The sequence below is a fragment of the Lichenostomus cassidix genome, chromosome 3, assembly GCF_008360975.1.
Source record: "Lichenostomus cassidix isolate B80296 chromosome 3, HeHo_3.0, whole genome shotgun sequence".
Classification (NCBI taxonomy): Eukaryota; Metazoa; Chordata; class Aves; order Passeriformes; family Meliphagidae; genus Lichenostomus; species Lichenostomus cassidix.
In genome coordinates this window covers 25,914,141-25,928,401 of record NC_139483.1, presented here as the reverse complement: position 1 = coordinate 25,928,401, position 14,261 = coordinate 25,914,141, and the positions used below count along the sequence as shown (strand labels likewise).

The following is a 14,261-nucleotide window of genomic DNA, read 5'->3' as shown; positions in this document are numbered from 1 at the left end:
ATGTTAGCAGCAGCACTATTGTTAGAAGGAATCAGTATGAAACTATCATGCAAATACAACCCTAAGAAGTGGTAGCTGTGACTTCAACAGCATCTTGTATTTGTGAGTCAGAAAAATAATTTGGTAACATGTTAGTTTCATTTTAATACTTTATATGGTTAAGAGTTTGGGCAAAGAAATGAAGAAGATACAAATTTTCAGATACAACTCTTATAGCCTGTGTGCCTGACATATACACAAAGAAACCTGCTTTGACTGCTCTTACCACATATCCTGAATTAGGAATCAGTAGTCATGTTCCCTAGGAAAAAAAAATATTAACACCACAGAGAAACTAGTGTAGAATGTATTGGACAGTATTCATTGCACCAGCTTTTCACAAGGTTATTTGTAAATTGCTTTTCTCCAAAGGCAGCAGCAATGAAAGTAAATACTCTCCAATGCTTTCCATAGTTGTTTATGTGTAGCTAAACTGCCATAGAAGAATGATGTTTGTATTCCCTACTCTAAATATGTCACTGAGTTGCCATTCCCAGTTTGTTCAGGAAACACTGTGCCTGACAACTCAAGTGATCTGTCCAGTGAGTGGCAAGAGCTCCAAGGATGCCTGCTGAAACTCTAGAAAAGAACAGAGAAACATGGGCTCATGCTATTTCATAGCTCATACCCGAAGTCAGCCTTTCTGGAGCAATATAGAATTAGAAAGCTGTAAATAATGAGGATTGTAGTGGTACATAGAAAGAGAAACATGAAAAGTTGGATCACATCCTAATACGGCAAATAGCTTCGCTATCCTGATGGAAACCCTGAGTTGCTTCAGAGAAGACATCAAAAAAGATATTACTGAATGTATGAAGTCTCCCTCCCGTTTTCCCAGTCAAAAAAATTAGGAAAAGTACTTGAACAACATAGGATTTTCTTATGTAACTTAGTCAAACACCGAAGCACAGGTAAGGGAGATGCTTAATCTAACTAAGGGAAGCTAAATAACTTTCAGTGAGGTATACATTCTTCCGAAATTACACTATCAAACCTCCCAAAGCAGTATCTTAACAAAACAAGAAACATAATTTCTGGTACTGATTGTATCCCACAAAGACTACATGAATAAGTAAAATATATTTTGTAGTATAAAGACTACATGAATAAGTCAAATACAAGTTAGATGTCTGATCTTCCCTAAGTACGCAGAAATTATGCTCTCTAATAATAAAGACCTCAGATTAAAGCCATTATTTAAAACAAAAACCAAAGAAACCCAAAACACCAAAACAACATAGCCAAAACAAAACATATTTAAAGAATTTTAATTTTCAGATCCTGAAATCCTTAGTAGAGTCTTTCATAAAATCATCGAATAATTTAGATTGGAAAAGACCTTTAAGATGTCAAGTCCAATCACTAATCCAGCACTCCCAAGTCCACCACTAAACCATTTCTGTAAGTGCCACATCTACAGGTCTTGTAAATACTTCCAGGGTTGGTGACTCAACCACTTCCCTGGGCAGCATATTTTGATGTAGAATTTTTTCCTGATATCCAACCTAAACCTCCCCAGGCACAACTTGAGTCAGCTTCTGTTTTGCTTTGGTTTTGATCATTTAAAATCAATTTTGAATCCATTACACCACCACACACTGGGGAAAAAAACCCCTCGTATTTCTTATTAATGGTCAATTTGCCACTCTCAAATTTAGAAGTTTAACTGCTGGCTAATAACTCCTGCATTTGTACACAAAGTATTATATTCAGTAAAAAGCTCAGAGGAAGGATTTTGATAAAGGACCCGACTGTAATTTAGTAACTACAGCCAGCAAAAAGATTTTAACAGTAATGAATCCTTAAAACACATAACTTCCCCCCGAAACCTAAAAATTCATATCATATTCTAAAACAGGGATAAATGCATTTCATTAACTGCAAGTTCATTACGTCACCAAGTGTACTTTCTACTCTTTCAATGAAGAGTGAGCAGTTAAGTCAAAAGAAGATTAAATCTCAAGACTTTTTCCAGTCTTTATAAAGCTCCTTCTTTTAAGGAAACCTTTCACTTAATAATATTAGCCTTGCAGCACAATAGACAGACATACTTCTGCTTCGCAGAGAAGTTTGATGCACTGAAGAACCTTGCCCAAAGCCAGGATGGCAGATGTACAAATCCCTCCAGTTATGGGGTTTAACCAGACAATCCCAGCCTCAAAAACATTATTATAAAATGGGTTCACCATTTTTAATAATATTTAGCATTAATATTATCTTGCCTGAAGTACTGGATTTGCACCAGTCTCAAACTGTTTTCAATATAATAACTAAATATTTCTGTTCACTCCAAAAACACTGAGGACACAAAAACTGCATGCTCTAAAACAAATGTCTGCCACTGTGGATATTCACAAAATCTGCTACAACTATGGAGTGCATACAAATGAATTATAGAAAAACCTTTATAATTCTTTATAAATTGTAACTCTAGTTTTCTTCAAAAACACTTTAAAGCATTTAAAAGTAAATAAAAACTTGCTTATTCCACAAGTTTTTCTAATACCAAAGTAAATCAGACACTGAAACTCAAGTTGCTGTACTTTAAAAATTAAAATAACTCCCCACTACTTAAATTTTACTTACTGCCTTTGCAGCCAATGAAACATTTTTCTTTCTCTTTTTCCTCTGTTCAGCAGTTATTATGTGTGATTCTCGTACTGACATTTACAAAGTACTGAAATATTTGTGTACTCTCCCTCTGAATATAACATTAAATACAGTGTTAATTGAACACGTGGCAGTGAATTGCTGGTTTACTTCTTCAACGGAAATGCAAAGTTTACTATATTTGTAAAGTTTACTATATTTGTAAAGTTTACTATAAACTACAAATATAGTAAAGTTTACTATATTTGTAAAACTAAGAACTCACCCCCTGAGGCAAAACATCAAAACTGATATTAATATTCTGACTTCTGCCTGTGGAGCTCTGTTCAAATGAGCAAATAATCCCACAGTAGATATCTGATTTTTACCAAGCCCCAAATAAAGTCCTCATGGAGGATTACCAGAAGAACTGTACTGTTAGATGGGCACTCTTTCAAACAGAACACAGGATGGTTTCAGGTCTTTGTCATACTGTATTTAAATATTACACCTATCACAGCTATTACATCTAGATTTTGAAGAACCCTGACCAAAGTCTGAAAATGATTATAGATTCACACAGTTTCATTTTTCTGAAGTCTAAATGGGAAAAGAAGTTCTTTTGTCCTTTCTTGCCTTACAATATTGCTGTGCAAATGTAAACAATTACATTGCTTTGAAAAGGAGTAGAGCTGCTTTCCAGTATTTCAGGCAGAGGTGAACTAATACCCTGGGTCACTTTTATCTACTACAGAATGTTAATTAATTGCAATGGAAGATGTTTCCTTTAAATAGCACCATTCATCGCAGAGCAGACTTCCACAGTGAAGTTAAAAAACACTGTATTGAAGATGTTTTGAAAACATAGAGGCTAATAAAGAAGAAAAGCACATACTTCAGAATTAACTGGAAATATCCAGTTTCTGGGTACTGATCTTGGAATTATAACAGAGAAGTAAAAAAAGGCATATTCTTTACAATACTGCAATATAAGTAAGATTTTTTTTTTTTTAATCTGTTCTGTCTTGGAGTAAGGAGCGCCGGTGCTGCAAACTGGAATTATTAAAATTCCTCAGATTTATTCAGGCTGAGTATTTTAACCTAGATGCTGAAATTATTTGACCATTTATCAATGCTTAATTTTAGTGTGTACATGTATAGGCATTACAGAAGTATAATTTCTTGGAAATATACCTCATCCTTATGATACAAGAATTCAAGCACCTACACAGCACGCAAGAGCTGCAAGACTAAAGTATCAGCCAGTCTGTTTGCTAAAGCTGCTAGTGCACACTAAAATCTATGTTTTACATTACTCCTGATAGCTTTCATCTATAATGCAACTTTTTGATAAATACATGGAAAACGTGGCAGAAATGATGAAAACTAAACCATATAATGGAAAAAAAAAAGATAAAGTAGCAGGCAGGGCTTAGAGTATGTATCTCAGCTTGTAATACTGCTTTTAGTATAGCACTTCTGAAAATTCAGATGAATAATGAAAGGGCTTGATCTTCCTTTTTTGGAGTTGCATCTTGCTCTCTTTGAAGCTTCCTTTTAAAAACTCGAACTTGCAAGTGATGCAAGGTTTACTCAGTAATTTTTAATTCCAGAGACTGCCTTTTACAGTAGCAAAACAATTTTTCCCACCACAGGTACAGAGCATTCATGAAAAGGTTCAACTAGTTTAACCTTCCAAGACTGTACTCAAAAAAGACATATTTTTGATACTCCAGCTGTTTATAATACTGTAAAACTCATATTTTAAAAACAGTAGTAGATTTTCAGGCTATGTTGAAGGCAGCAGACATTTGGTTCATGATATTCACAGAAAAAGTAAGTTTTCACAGTCCAGCTGGTGAATGGAATAGCCAGGAACTTGGGTAGATCTGTCTTCAATGCATGTATTTCCTCATCTATTTATTCCTTATTCAATTAATCAGAATAGAGTATACCAAGGCCTTTGGCCTCAATTACCCTAACAATAAACAGGTTTGACTATTGTTGGGAAACATAAGGGTGAAGGAAAAGATCTATTCAGAGCAAATTAGTGCACCAGCAAAAGTGCAGAGCAAAACACTAACAAATCATAAGTGTAGAGGTTATGTATTTTATGAAGTACAACCAAAAAAACTCCAAATCTATAATATTATATGCATACAATAAGTGTTGGATTCACCTATGTTGTGTCTTCTATTATGAAATAGCTAACCATACACAGATTTCAAAAAATGTACTTTTATTTCAAAACTTACTATTAGTTCATGTTTCCCGTCTGTATGAAAACGCCACTCTAGTTTTTAATTTGATACATTCCTCCCATTTTCTTCAAAAAACACACTAGTCATAGGCAGTGGTAAAATTAAACATGCCTATTCCAAAGGCCCTGCACGATTTTGTTCAAAAAAACCCTAACATATGGAAATCAGAGCTTTTACTACATAAATGGAAAAGAGTGACAGCAGTTTGGAACATGGTATGTATATGAGTTTCGATACTTTTTCAGTCTAACACAGTTTTTCTTAAGCAAGTACAAACTCTTACAGTACCATTCAAAGGTGCCTTTAAACCAAATCTTCTATCTGTGTCTTGCTCCCTGCAAAGCATTTATTTTGGCAAGTGGCTAAAAGCCTGCCAAGGAGAGGTCGTTGATCTTTGCCTGAAAAGCTTGAGCCAGCTTTATACAGTAAGGGCTTAGTACAAACACACAATGCTTACCAGATGTTCAATCAGCTAACTGGATACAATCCAAGGGATGGCTATAAATCCATGGAGAGATGTTCGTTATGAAGGCATTTGCCACACAAAGTTAAATTTATATAAGCACCCTTTGGAGAACCCCTGCACTGAACAGTGCAGTTTAAAAGGCTCATGCTCCGATAGACTGAACTGTCACCAAGTGCTGATTTGTGTGTGCATAGGTACCTTTAAAAACAAATTTGGGGTTCAACTGTTAACCTGCAAGGTTCATTTCCCCCGGTAAATACCTGTGCTATTTTTCAAGTCAGCGTCAACTGGCAAGAGTCAAAAACTTAATGCAGACTCAGACTATTATTTCACAGCTTCTCTTCTCAGGCATTCCAGTAATTGTCACTTGGGTAACAACACAAAAATACCTGCTCTCAGATGCCATGCTACCAATGGGTGAATTTTTTTCTCAGAAGAAATACATCAATTACTGCACCAACAAGCAAATACACACCACAGTCAGATATTGCAGTTATCTACTGACATTAACATATTCTAACAGATCGGGGAAAATAAGAGATTTATTTAGAGTTGTTAATTTGAGATTAGAAAGTTGTCTGACTGAGCAGCAAAACCTAAAAGTTTCCATACTAGTATAAATTCAATGCTTGGGGAGGTTTTTGATGGGTTTTTTGCTTGGTTGGTGGGCTTAAAAAATAAAAAAATTAAAAAACAAACTAGAAACTCAGTATCTGGATGGTTAAAGATTTCTGCCAATTGTAAACACAGTCATAAAAGAGATGAATAGTTTCAAAAAGAGAAAGAGCCCTGGAAAAAAAGTCAATTTTGTAACAAGCATCCACAATTCAGTGCCGAGGGATTTTAGGTTTAAACCAAATAATACTCAAGAGAAAAAGCATATTAGTAGTAGCTTTGCTTATCCCTCCTAAGAGAAGAAAATGAAGGCATAGCAGAAGGAGAAAACTTTGCAAATCAGTTTCTTTCTTCTACTTTTTTGATTTTACTGTTTTCCTTCACTTATAGTTTGAATGAGTGGTGATCTGTTACTGAAAAAATGAAAACATGAATGGGGAAAAAAAGTAATCCCCCAAACCCTACAAACATAAAACCAAAGCTTCAAAGGAAATAGGTTCTCAGTTGATACACTACATAAGAAGTTTTGAAAAGGAAGATTGTGGTTAAATGTGTTGTTGTTAAATTTGTTTGTTGTTTTTTCTTTTAAAACGGGAGGCCAGCAAAAGGAAAGCCAAAAAGCCAGTGTAGGACTCTACCTCTATTCAAGTTGTGAATAAAATGTGAAATTAGACCTTTAGAATGGAGTCCTCATTGCTGAGACTGAACAGAGCAGAGCATCCAATGTGTGCCTGGCTTCTCTGACTGGGTATTTTGCTTTACAGCAAGAAGAGAGAAAAGGTATGCAGTATCAATGCTTCAAACCCTGTATCTCCCTGAGCGCACAATATTCCCAAGAACTTTTAGGGAAAGCTGCATTTGTAGAAGAGCTCTAATATGCAAACCTACGTTGAGTCAAGGGAGTGGAGACAGAAATCATCCACTTAGCCCTGCCAGCTCAGCACTGTCCTGTTCACATAGTTTCAGATTATTTTAACTCCCAGCAAAAGCCTCAGCCTTGAGTCTAACAATGTAATTTTCAAGTGGCGTGCTGAGTCTAGGTAAACAGTTTCCCAGATGTCAAACAGCATCCTTACTTCACAGATACTTTACATTTTACCACTGGAAGACTGCCTGCCCCAATACCACAACAGATCTTTTTCTGCAGATCCCTTCTGCTCTACCTATAGCTCTGGAAAAGCTACAGAAGCTAACTGGGTCCCCCTGAAAGATCCACACTGTGACTAAACCACTGACTCTCCTCAGACTCCACAGGGCTCTGCCTAAGACATTTCTAACACTCAGCTTCCTCTCAAACATTAACATATAGAAAAAGGTAAGAATGTGTGTGAGCTGAATGCTACCAAATTTTGAGTGGCAAAATAAGAGATAAGAAGGTTTTTAACACTGAAGCTATTAAAAGACACCGCGACTCTTTTTTCCTTGTGTTTACCGTAAGAGCATGGGTTATTAAAAAAGAGGTTCTCCATTGATTCTCATTTAAAAATAAACAAGCAAAAATAATCTAGTAAAGATATAACATTTGCAAACAAGTGATTAAACCATCACAGACAAAATTAATACAATAAAGAAGGTTGGCTCCTGTGTTGATATCTTAAAATGCAATTACTTGCAGTGAAATTACTTGTGGTGACTAACATGAACCTTTTGAGAGAGATGCTACTGCCAGGAGGAACAGCAAAGGTGAACTAGAGATACATCTTGATGAAGAGATTCATCAGATGAAGTAAAGAAAAATTTGTACCTTCTGAGAAGGTTTCTGAGAAATTGAGAAATGTTTCCATAAAGAAAGGTGAGCTGCTTTTCACCTATCAGAAAAATATTCAGGTCTGAGGTCTATCTACCTAGTCATAATACTAGAAATTGTGAACAAGTCTGAGAATTCTTTCACTGCTTGTTCAACACCCCAAAATCAGCAGCTGATGGCTACCAGGAACTGACAAACAAACAGCCTGTCAAAGTTGTATTTGTAATAGAAGACATTAGTGAAAGAAACCACGACTTTTCAGCAACACAAATTCCTGAAACAACCAAGCAAAATTGCTCCCTGATCATACCATTTAGACTTTGAGATTTCTGATTAAGCATCTTCTAGTGTTCTCTGTTCAGACAGTGCCTGGCACAACCAGATCTCATTCACTGAGCCCTTATAGCACAAGAAGCATAATTAATGATGATGACAAGGACAACTACAAGTACTTCAAGGAAAAGCACTGGCAAAGAGATACATTAGGAATTGTAGAGAAAGTTTTTATTCTGTGGGATATTTTCTATGACCAGATTTTTGCACAAGGATGCTACAATATGGGACAGAAATACAATTTTTCTTGCTGTATCAATTCTACGGAAGCTGAATGACTGAAACACATCCTCTGGATATTTTGATTAACAAGCTGCATCTATGTTATAGATCTATCAAGTATGGGACACAAAAATGGCATTAAGAATCATTCCCTGCTTCTACTGTCACTTTTTTCATTAAGACCTTCTCTCCTGACATGCCAATCAACAATAAGCATATTTGCAAACCTGAGAGCCTTGAAGTAAAAGAGCTAAGAAAAACTGGAAAACCTCTTACAAATGCATATATTTTGAATTACATGTTAAATGCATAACTTGGTGCAGTCAGAATTTTAAGGACTTTTTGGTTGTCTATTTCAATGCAAAAAGGCCAAATAGTAAACCTAAAGAAAATGTTTTGCATTCACAAAATAACATGACTTCAGCTAGCAGGCTTTATTTTAAAATATCACCTTATGTTCTTCAACTTGCGCAGCTTCACTATCTTACAAGCAGAAGAATCTGAAGATGAATTTATTAGAAGCTGTGGTATTTTATTGCAATTCAACTGCCCACTCTAAAATGGGGAATCTGTGATTGTGTAGAAAGACAAATCGATAAGGCAAATTGGAACATCTAACAATGATAAATATTCATTACAATTGGTTAGACATAGGACCCAGAAAAAGAGTTTTGATTAGTTCTTAAATTTTTATTACATGTATAATAATAAACACAGTTAAGAAAAAATACCTAACATGTCAATGTCATTCTGAAGCTGTCCACAGTTGACTTAATATTGACATATTTCAAATGGTAACTTAATTCCTAAGTTGGCAGAAAACTGCTGTAAGTAACTGTATATGTTTGTGTCCCACATAAACCAGTAATTCCAAAGAAAGAAGAAACCTACAATGACAAATGCACCAGGCAGGTCACAAGATCTTAAATATAGCAGCACCTGTCCTTCAGTATATATAAAACTGACTTTGCTGAAAATTATTTTAATCATTCCTCAGGCAGTTTACCTCTCTTACCCACTTGCTGGCCATCTGTTACTCCAGTTTGTAAATCAAATCACTGTGTCATCATATCAGTTAAGTTTTAAACTTTCAGGCTGCATTTGGATCTTAAAAACTGGAGCTCCTAAGTATTTCTCAAATAATTAAAAAACCTTTCCTTACAAAACTCTGTAAGAACTAAAAGATTAAAAAATAGATATAAAGACAAAGCCAAAGCATGCCAATAAAATAGTTAATGAGTGCACTTAAGTATAGAAATACTGCATATGCTACAGAAACACTGAATTAATACAGAAAGTCAATATGACCTTGCACAACAAGCAGCACTGAAGGAATGAGTAAGACAGCAAGTCTTGCAGATTCTCCTGTCCACTGACAGATACAGACACACCCTTCTCCATAGCCCAGGCAGAAGTTCAAGAGACAAGACTAAAAACCTGGGCAACAATTAGATCCAGTTTGCTAAGTAACAGAGAATAAATGTGATGTATCTTTCCCGAGCTAATTTCTTCTTACAAACACCAGTCTACTATAAGCTTTGTTTTTCTTACAACTGCATACAAAAAGGGGAGTCACCAAATGTTTACTTAATAGCAGAACTGACTGATTACATGCTTTGCAAGACTTGACAAACTATTCCGGTACAACAACAGCAGCCACCCACATTTTCATTTGGTCTCCCAAAAGCAAGCTACCAGAAATGGTTATTCTCAAAGATGCTATGTGCTTGCATATGGTACAGTACATGGCTCAAAGATCCATGCAAGAAATTCCAACACACACTATTGGATGGTGTGACAGGTTCCAAGAAGCCATATTTGTTTGTTTGACTGAAGGGATTTAGTTTTAAAATATACCTTAAAGATCTAAGTTGGCAGTTACTTAAACCTTAAAAATACTTAAAGAAATCGAACCAAAGTACGACAATTATTTTAAAAAATTGTAGATAGAACTTTACTGATTAACTGTTGTAGTTAAATTTAGGCTGTGAACCTTAGTGCATGTCTACATTTGGGAAGTTTCCACTGATACAGCTGCTTCCATTCACAGAAAACAAATATAGATTTACTCTAAATGCACAGAGCTGTTTTAAATAAAGTAAATCTACAGAAGGTAAATAATCCTGCAGATCAGTTTTGGCAAAGGAAGTGTAAAGACATGACTCACAGGTGTTACAGAAATACTGCTTACATAGTTTCAAATGGAGAATTTAAAAAATGTATTTTAAGAGCTATTTTCTCACCCTCTTCCTATGTCAACATCACCTGAATGCTAAAGTATTTTGCAGAACTGATTTGGAAGCACAATATGGAAACCTTCAAGTTTTAGCAGAAAAATTTAAATCCTAACTTTTGAGAACATCACCTTCTGTGTGACAAACAGTTTATTTAGCATTTTCTTTTCAGTATGTGGGCTGGACAGTTCCTACTACAGAATTTACAAAAGATTGCTAAAATAAATAGTTACTCACCATCCCTATCAGTGCAGTACAAACATTCAGAAACTATAAGCAGGCTCCAAAACAGGATTAGTGTAAAAAGCTGATGATAAAAGCACTCCTCTTGGGTTTGTTGTTATTCTTGTAAGGGCTTTTTATGCAGCTTGCTTTCCACTTCTCAGACTTAAGCTTTTGTGTTTTCCAATCTTTTTCTGCTTCAAAGACTATAACTGAATGGAAGCAAGTTCTAGAAAATTATTTTTTTAGAACAAATCTAAATTGCCTGAAATTTGAACAATCCAGTGGAAACCGCAAGTAAGAAAGCCAGCAACTCTACCGTTCTTTCTATAGTTCCACGTAAAAATATCGAGCAGATGCTGATATTGATACACCAGGGTGGCTCTCAGCAACAAGTCTCTCTCTGCCTAGGGAGAGGCAAAACTACTCTTTACCTGCCTTTATAATCTGCCAGATTTCCATCTGTTCTGCACACCCAAACCACATGGGCCCATGAATGACTCAGCTTAGACAAGGGGGGGAGGAGGAACAGGAATTGGGTACTTTTGTTGAGGAAGTCAGCTTATAACAATGAACTGTCTTCATTGTTTTGCCATGCAAATGCAAATGGTGCAGAGGGATAAGCAATCTGGCAGCTGGGACTAAGTGGCAATTGAATTTTTAGAGGTATATAGTAACAACAGAAGCTTATTTTCAATTTATATACCAATGTGTTCACGTAAGGGCTCACTTGGAAAATCAGGACTTTTGCCTTTTGGAGGCAGTGTAATAGACAATGCTCTTTGTCCATATAAATGGATTAAACTAATCTTAAATCAATTTTACTAAAAGAGAATTTGGATATCTGTCTGACAAAGCTTTTAGAATTGCCAAATAACTGAAGTTACATTACTGACTGATAACTAGAAACATGCTTATATCACATAGAACAAGCAACTCAAATTTTCAGTACACAGCATTACAAGAGTGGTTGGTGCATACAGAGTACATTTATGCAAGAAACATGCAACTTGATTGCTTCCTTCAGTTCAAATTGTTGCTATGAGTATTTCTATTTTCATAAATTACCAATTTTCCCCCTCCAAAATTCCAGGTGAAACAGTGATACCCATTTGTGCAGCATGAAAAGAACACTATGTATTCTTGCTATTAACAATGAAGACTGGAGTTCAAAAACAAGATCCTGGTTCACAAATTAAGCCAAGAGTAGCAATCACTTCAACTAATCCTGGCCACTCAAAAATGATTCAATTAGTATGACTTTATGCTCCTTTTATATTCAAGAAGTACAGATCAACTACAGTGAACTGGCCCATTGAAATTCATAAAATACCTCTCAGATACATTCCCTTTGCATGTATATATATGTACATATATATAAAATGAAAGAGGCATTTTTGCAACACATAGAATAAGCTACTCCCCATGTGGTCTAGGTGTTTCTGTTCACTACACAAGGATGCATACAGTTGTTATGTTAAACTAGGTGCTTCATTAACATAGCTAAATATCCAAAATTAGTTAGGCCACAGCCCTAATAAAACACTCCAATAATAGGATGTCATGGTGTTACTAACAAAACACAACAAAAATGGTTTACAGTTGTACAAGCCTGATCCAATCTCCTTTGTGAGTAAAACTAACTTTCTTAGAGAATTTTGCAATATTTCTACACAACGCTTTCCCACTGTCACTTAACTGCATGGGAAAGCTCTAAAAGCATACAAACTCTATTGCATTTTGTAAGCACACCAACTTCTCTACGTTTCTACCAAATTCACCTCAACTAAGACCACTTGGTCTTCCTGAGGACTTCCCACAAGCACTTCATGCTTTCCCTCACTGGCCTGTTTCCATTTGAATGATCCCCTCCAATACTTATGTAGCGACACAAATTTCTTTCAAAGTACCTTTTGAGTGTCACAGGGTAATGCACCACATACTAAAGGAAACATTAGGATAGCCATTTTTTACTTTCTTGTGTAAAAGTTTAGAGAGTTCTAAACAACTTTTGAAGAACCACATAACACTATTCTTCCTGCCCTTTGACAGTCTGACACACCTGAATGCATCTTGCGATGAAGTAGTAGCAGTATGTTCACCTGAGTATCAATAAGCTATCAGTGGAAGGTTGTAAGAATATTTACCCGCCCTATGATGGAATCACACCAATGCCTTCAACCACATTTCAGCTGACCATTGTCATGCCAGTCAGAAAGATATGTGGAAACTAGTATTTAATTGATATTTTCTTCAATATGCAGGAAGAATAAATAGCAGAGCATATCTTACATGGGTACAAGAAGAGGCTGTAAAATAACATTTAAATAATAGTTTCCTTTGGGTTTAAAATTCAGGATTTATAACAATATGTGCTTTTGCAAGCTACTGCTAGTTGCTGGTCAGAGTGCAGCAATTTATTACAAAGAACAGAAGGATAAACATGCTCTTCCGCTATATCTCCGCTGTGCCAGGCAAAATAATTTCATTTGATAGCATTTTTGGTTTCAGCTCCTGTCAGGGTTCATGGGAATCTTCTTTATGTACTGTGAACTGACGATAACCTCATTTAACTGAACTCTATGAGCTACTGGGGGAAGCCGATCAAAGCTGATCGCTGGACATAATTTAAGATCATCAATCATCTAGGCCATTTCGGCAGATCTGGCTGTCATCAAGTGCATGACTAAGACACACAGATTTGCTTCTTCATAAATTATCTCATTCCTACCATATATCACTTGACTCTGTTTAATGTAAGCAGCATAAAATTATTTTTAGAATTTTTCTTAGGAATGTAATAAATACTTCCCTTCCATATTTGGGGTTTTGTCCAACATGTAATTGCCGTGTCATAAAAATGAAAACACCTCATAATTACAACATTTTGGTCATTACTTCACTGGAAAAAGAAAGTATTTAGCAGAAAAATACCAAATATTAGAATAATTTAAAAAGCAAATAAACTCCTGTCCCTCACATCTGACATCTTATCCTTTCTACCTACATAAAGGTTAGCATTCTTCCAAAATTTAAAGAATTCAGAAGTTTCCTTTGGAATTTAGTACTACTAAGACATGGTCATTTCATTACTGTCCTTTTAGCTGGTATTGTACCATCAGTGATTAATAGGGTAAGATGAAGTGCAACTCCTTATTGACTCAAAGGCAGAGACCAGAATGTGTTTATTTTAACTTGAGCTCATAGAGATTTAACACACCTCTTCTAATACTTCCATTGCAGAGACACTTGGAAATTCCATTCATGAAAGAGTAAGATAAAATATTTAAAGTCCCTACCTTCACCTGATGATCCTGAAAGGTCTATGATGACATACACTCTCCCTTCTGGCTCCAAGTCAATCTGTAATCAAGAAGAGAAAAAGAGAAAAAAAACAAGCTTAGAATGGCTGCCAAAGCAAGTGACTGCACATGCAAGAAACAAGAAAACAAAGCAAAAGTGTAGGCAGGACACATTCACTACCAACAGAGCCTCCTTTTTCAAAGAGGTGTTGAGGACCCTGCACCTTCACT

At 35.7% G+C, this 14,261-nt stretch overlaps 1 protein-coding gene across 2 annotated transcripts in view; it reads right to left on the bottom strand.

The window, feature by feature from the left end:
- Nucleotides 1–14,261, bottom strand: part of PRKCE (protein kinase C epsilon) — a 285,443-nt gene that overhangs the window by 172,428 nt on the left and 98,754 nt on the right. For both annotated transcript variants that reach the window (XM_085055006.1, XM_085055005.1), the window contains exon 2: nucleotides 14,028–14,091. In XM_085055006.1, coding sequence (XP_084911132.1) covers nucleotides 14,028–14,091 — 64 coding nt within the window. The remainder of the gene's footprint in view (nucleotides 1–14,027; nucleotides 14,092–14,261) is intronic.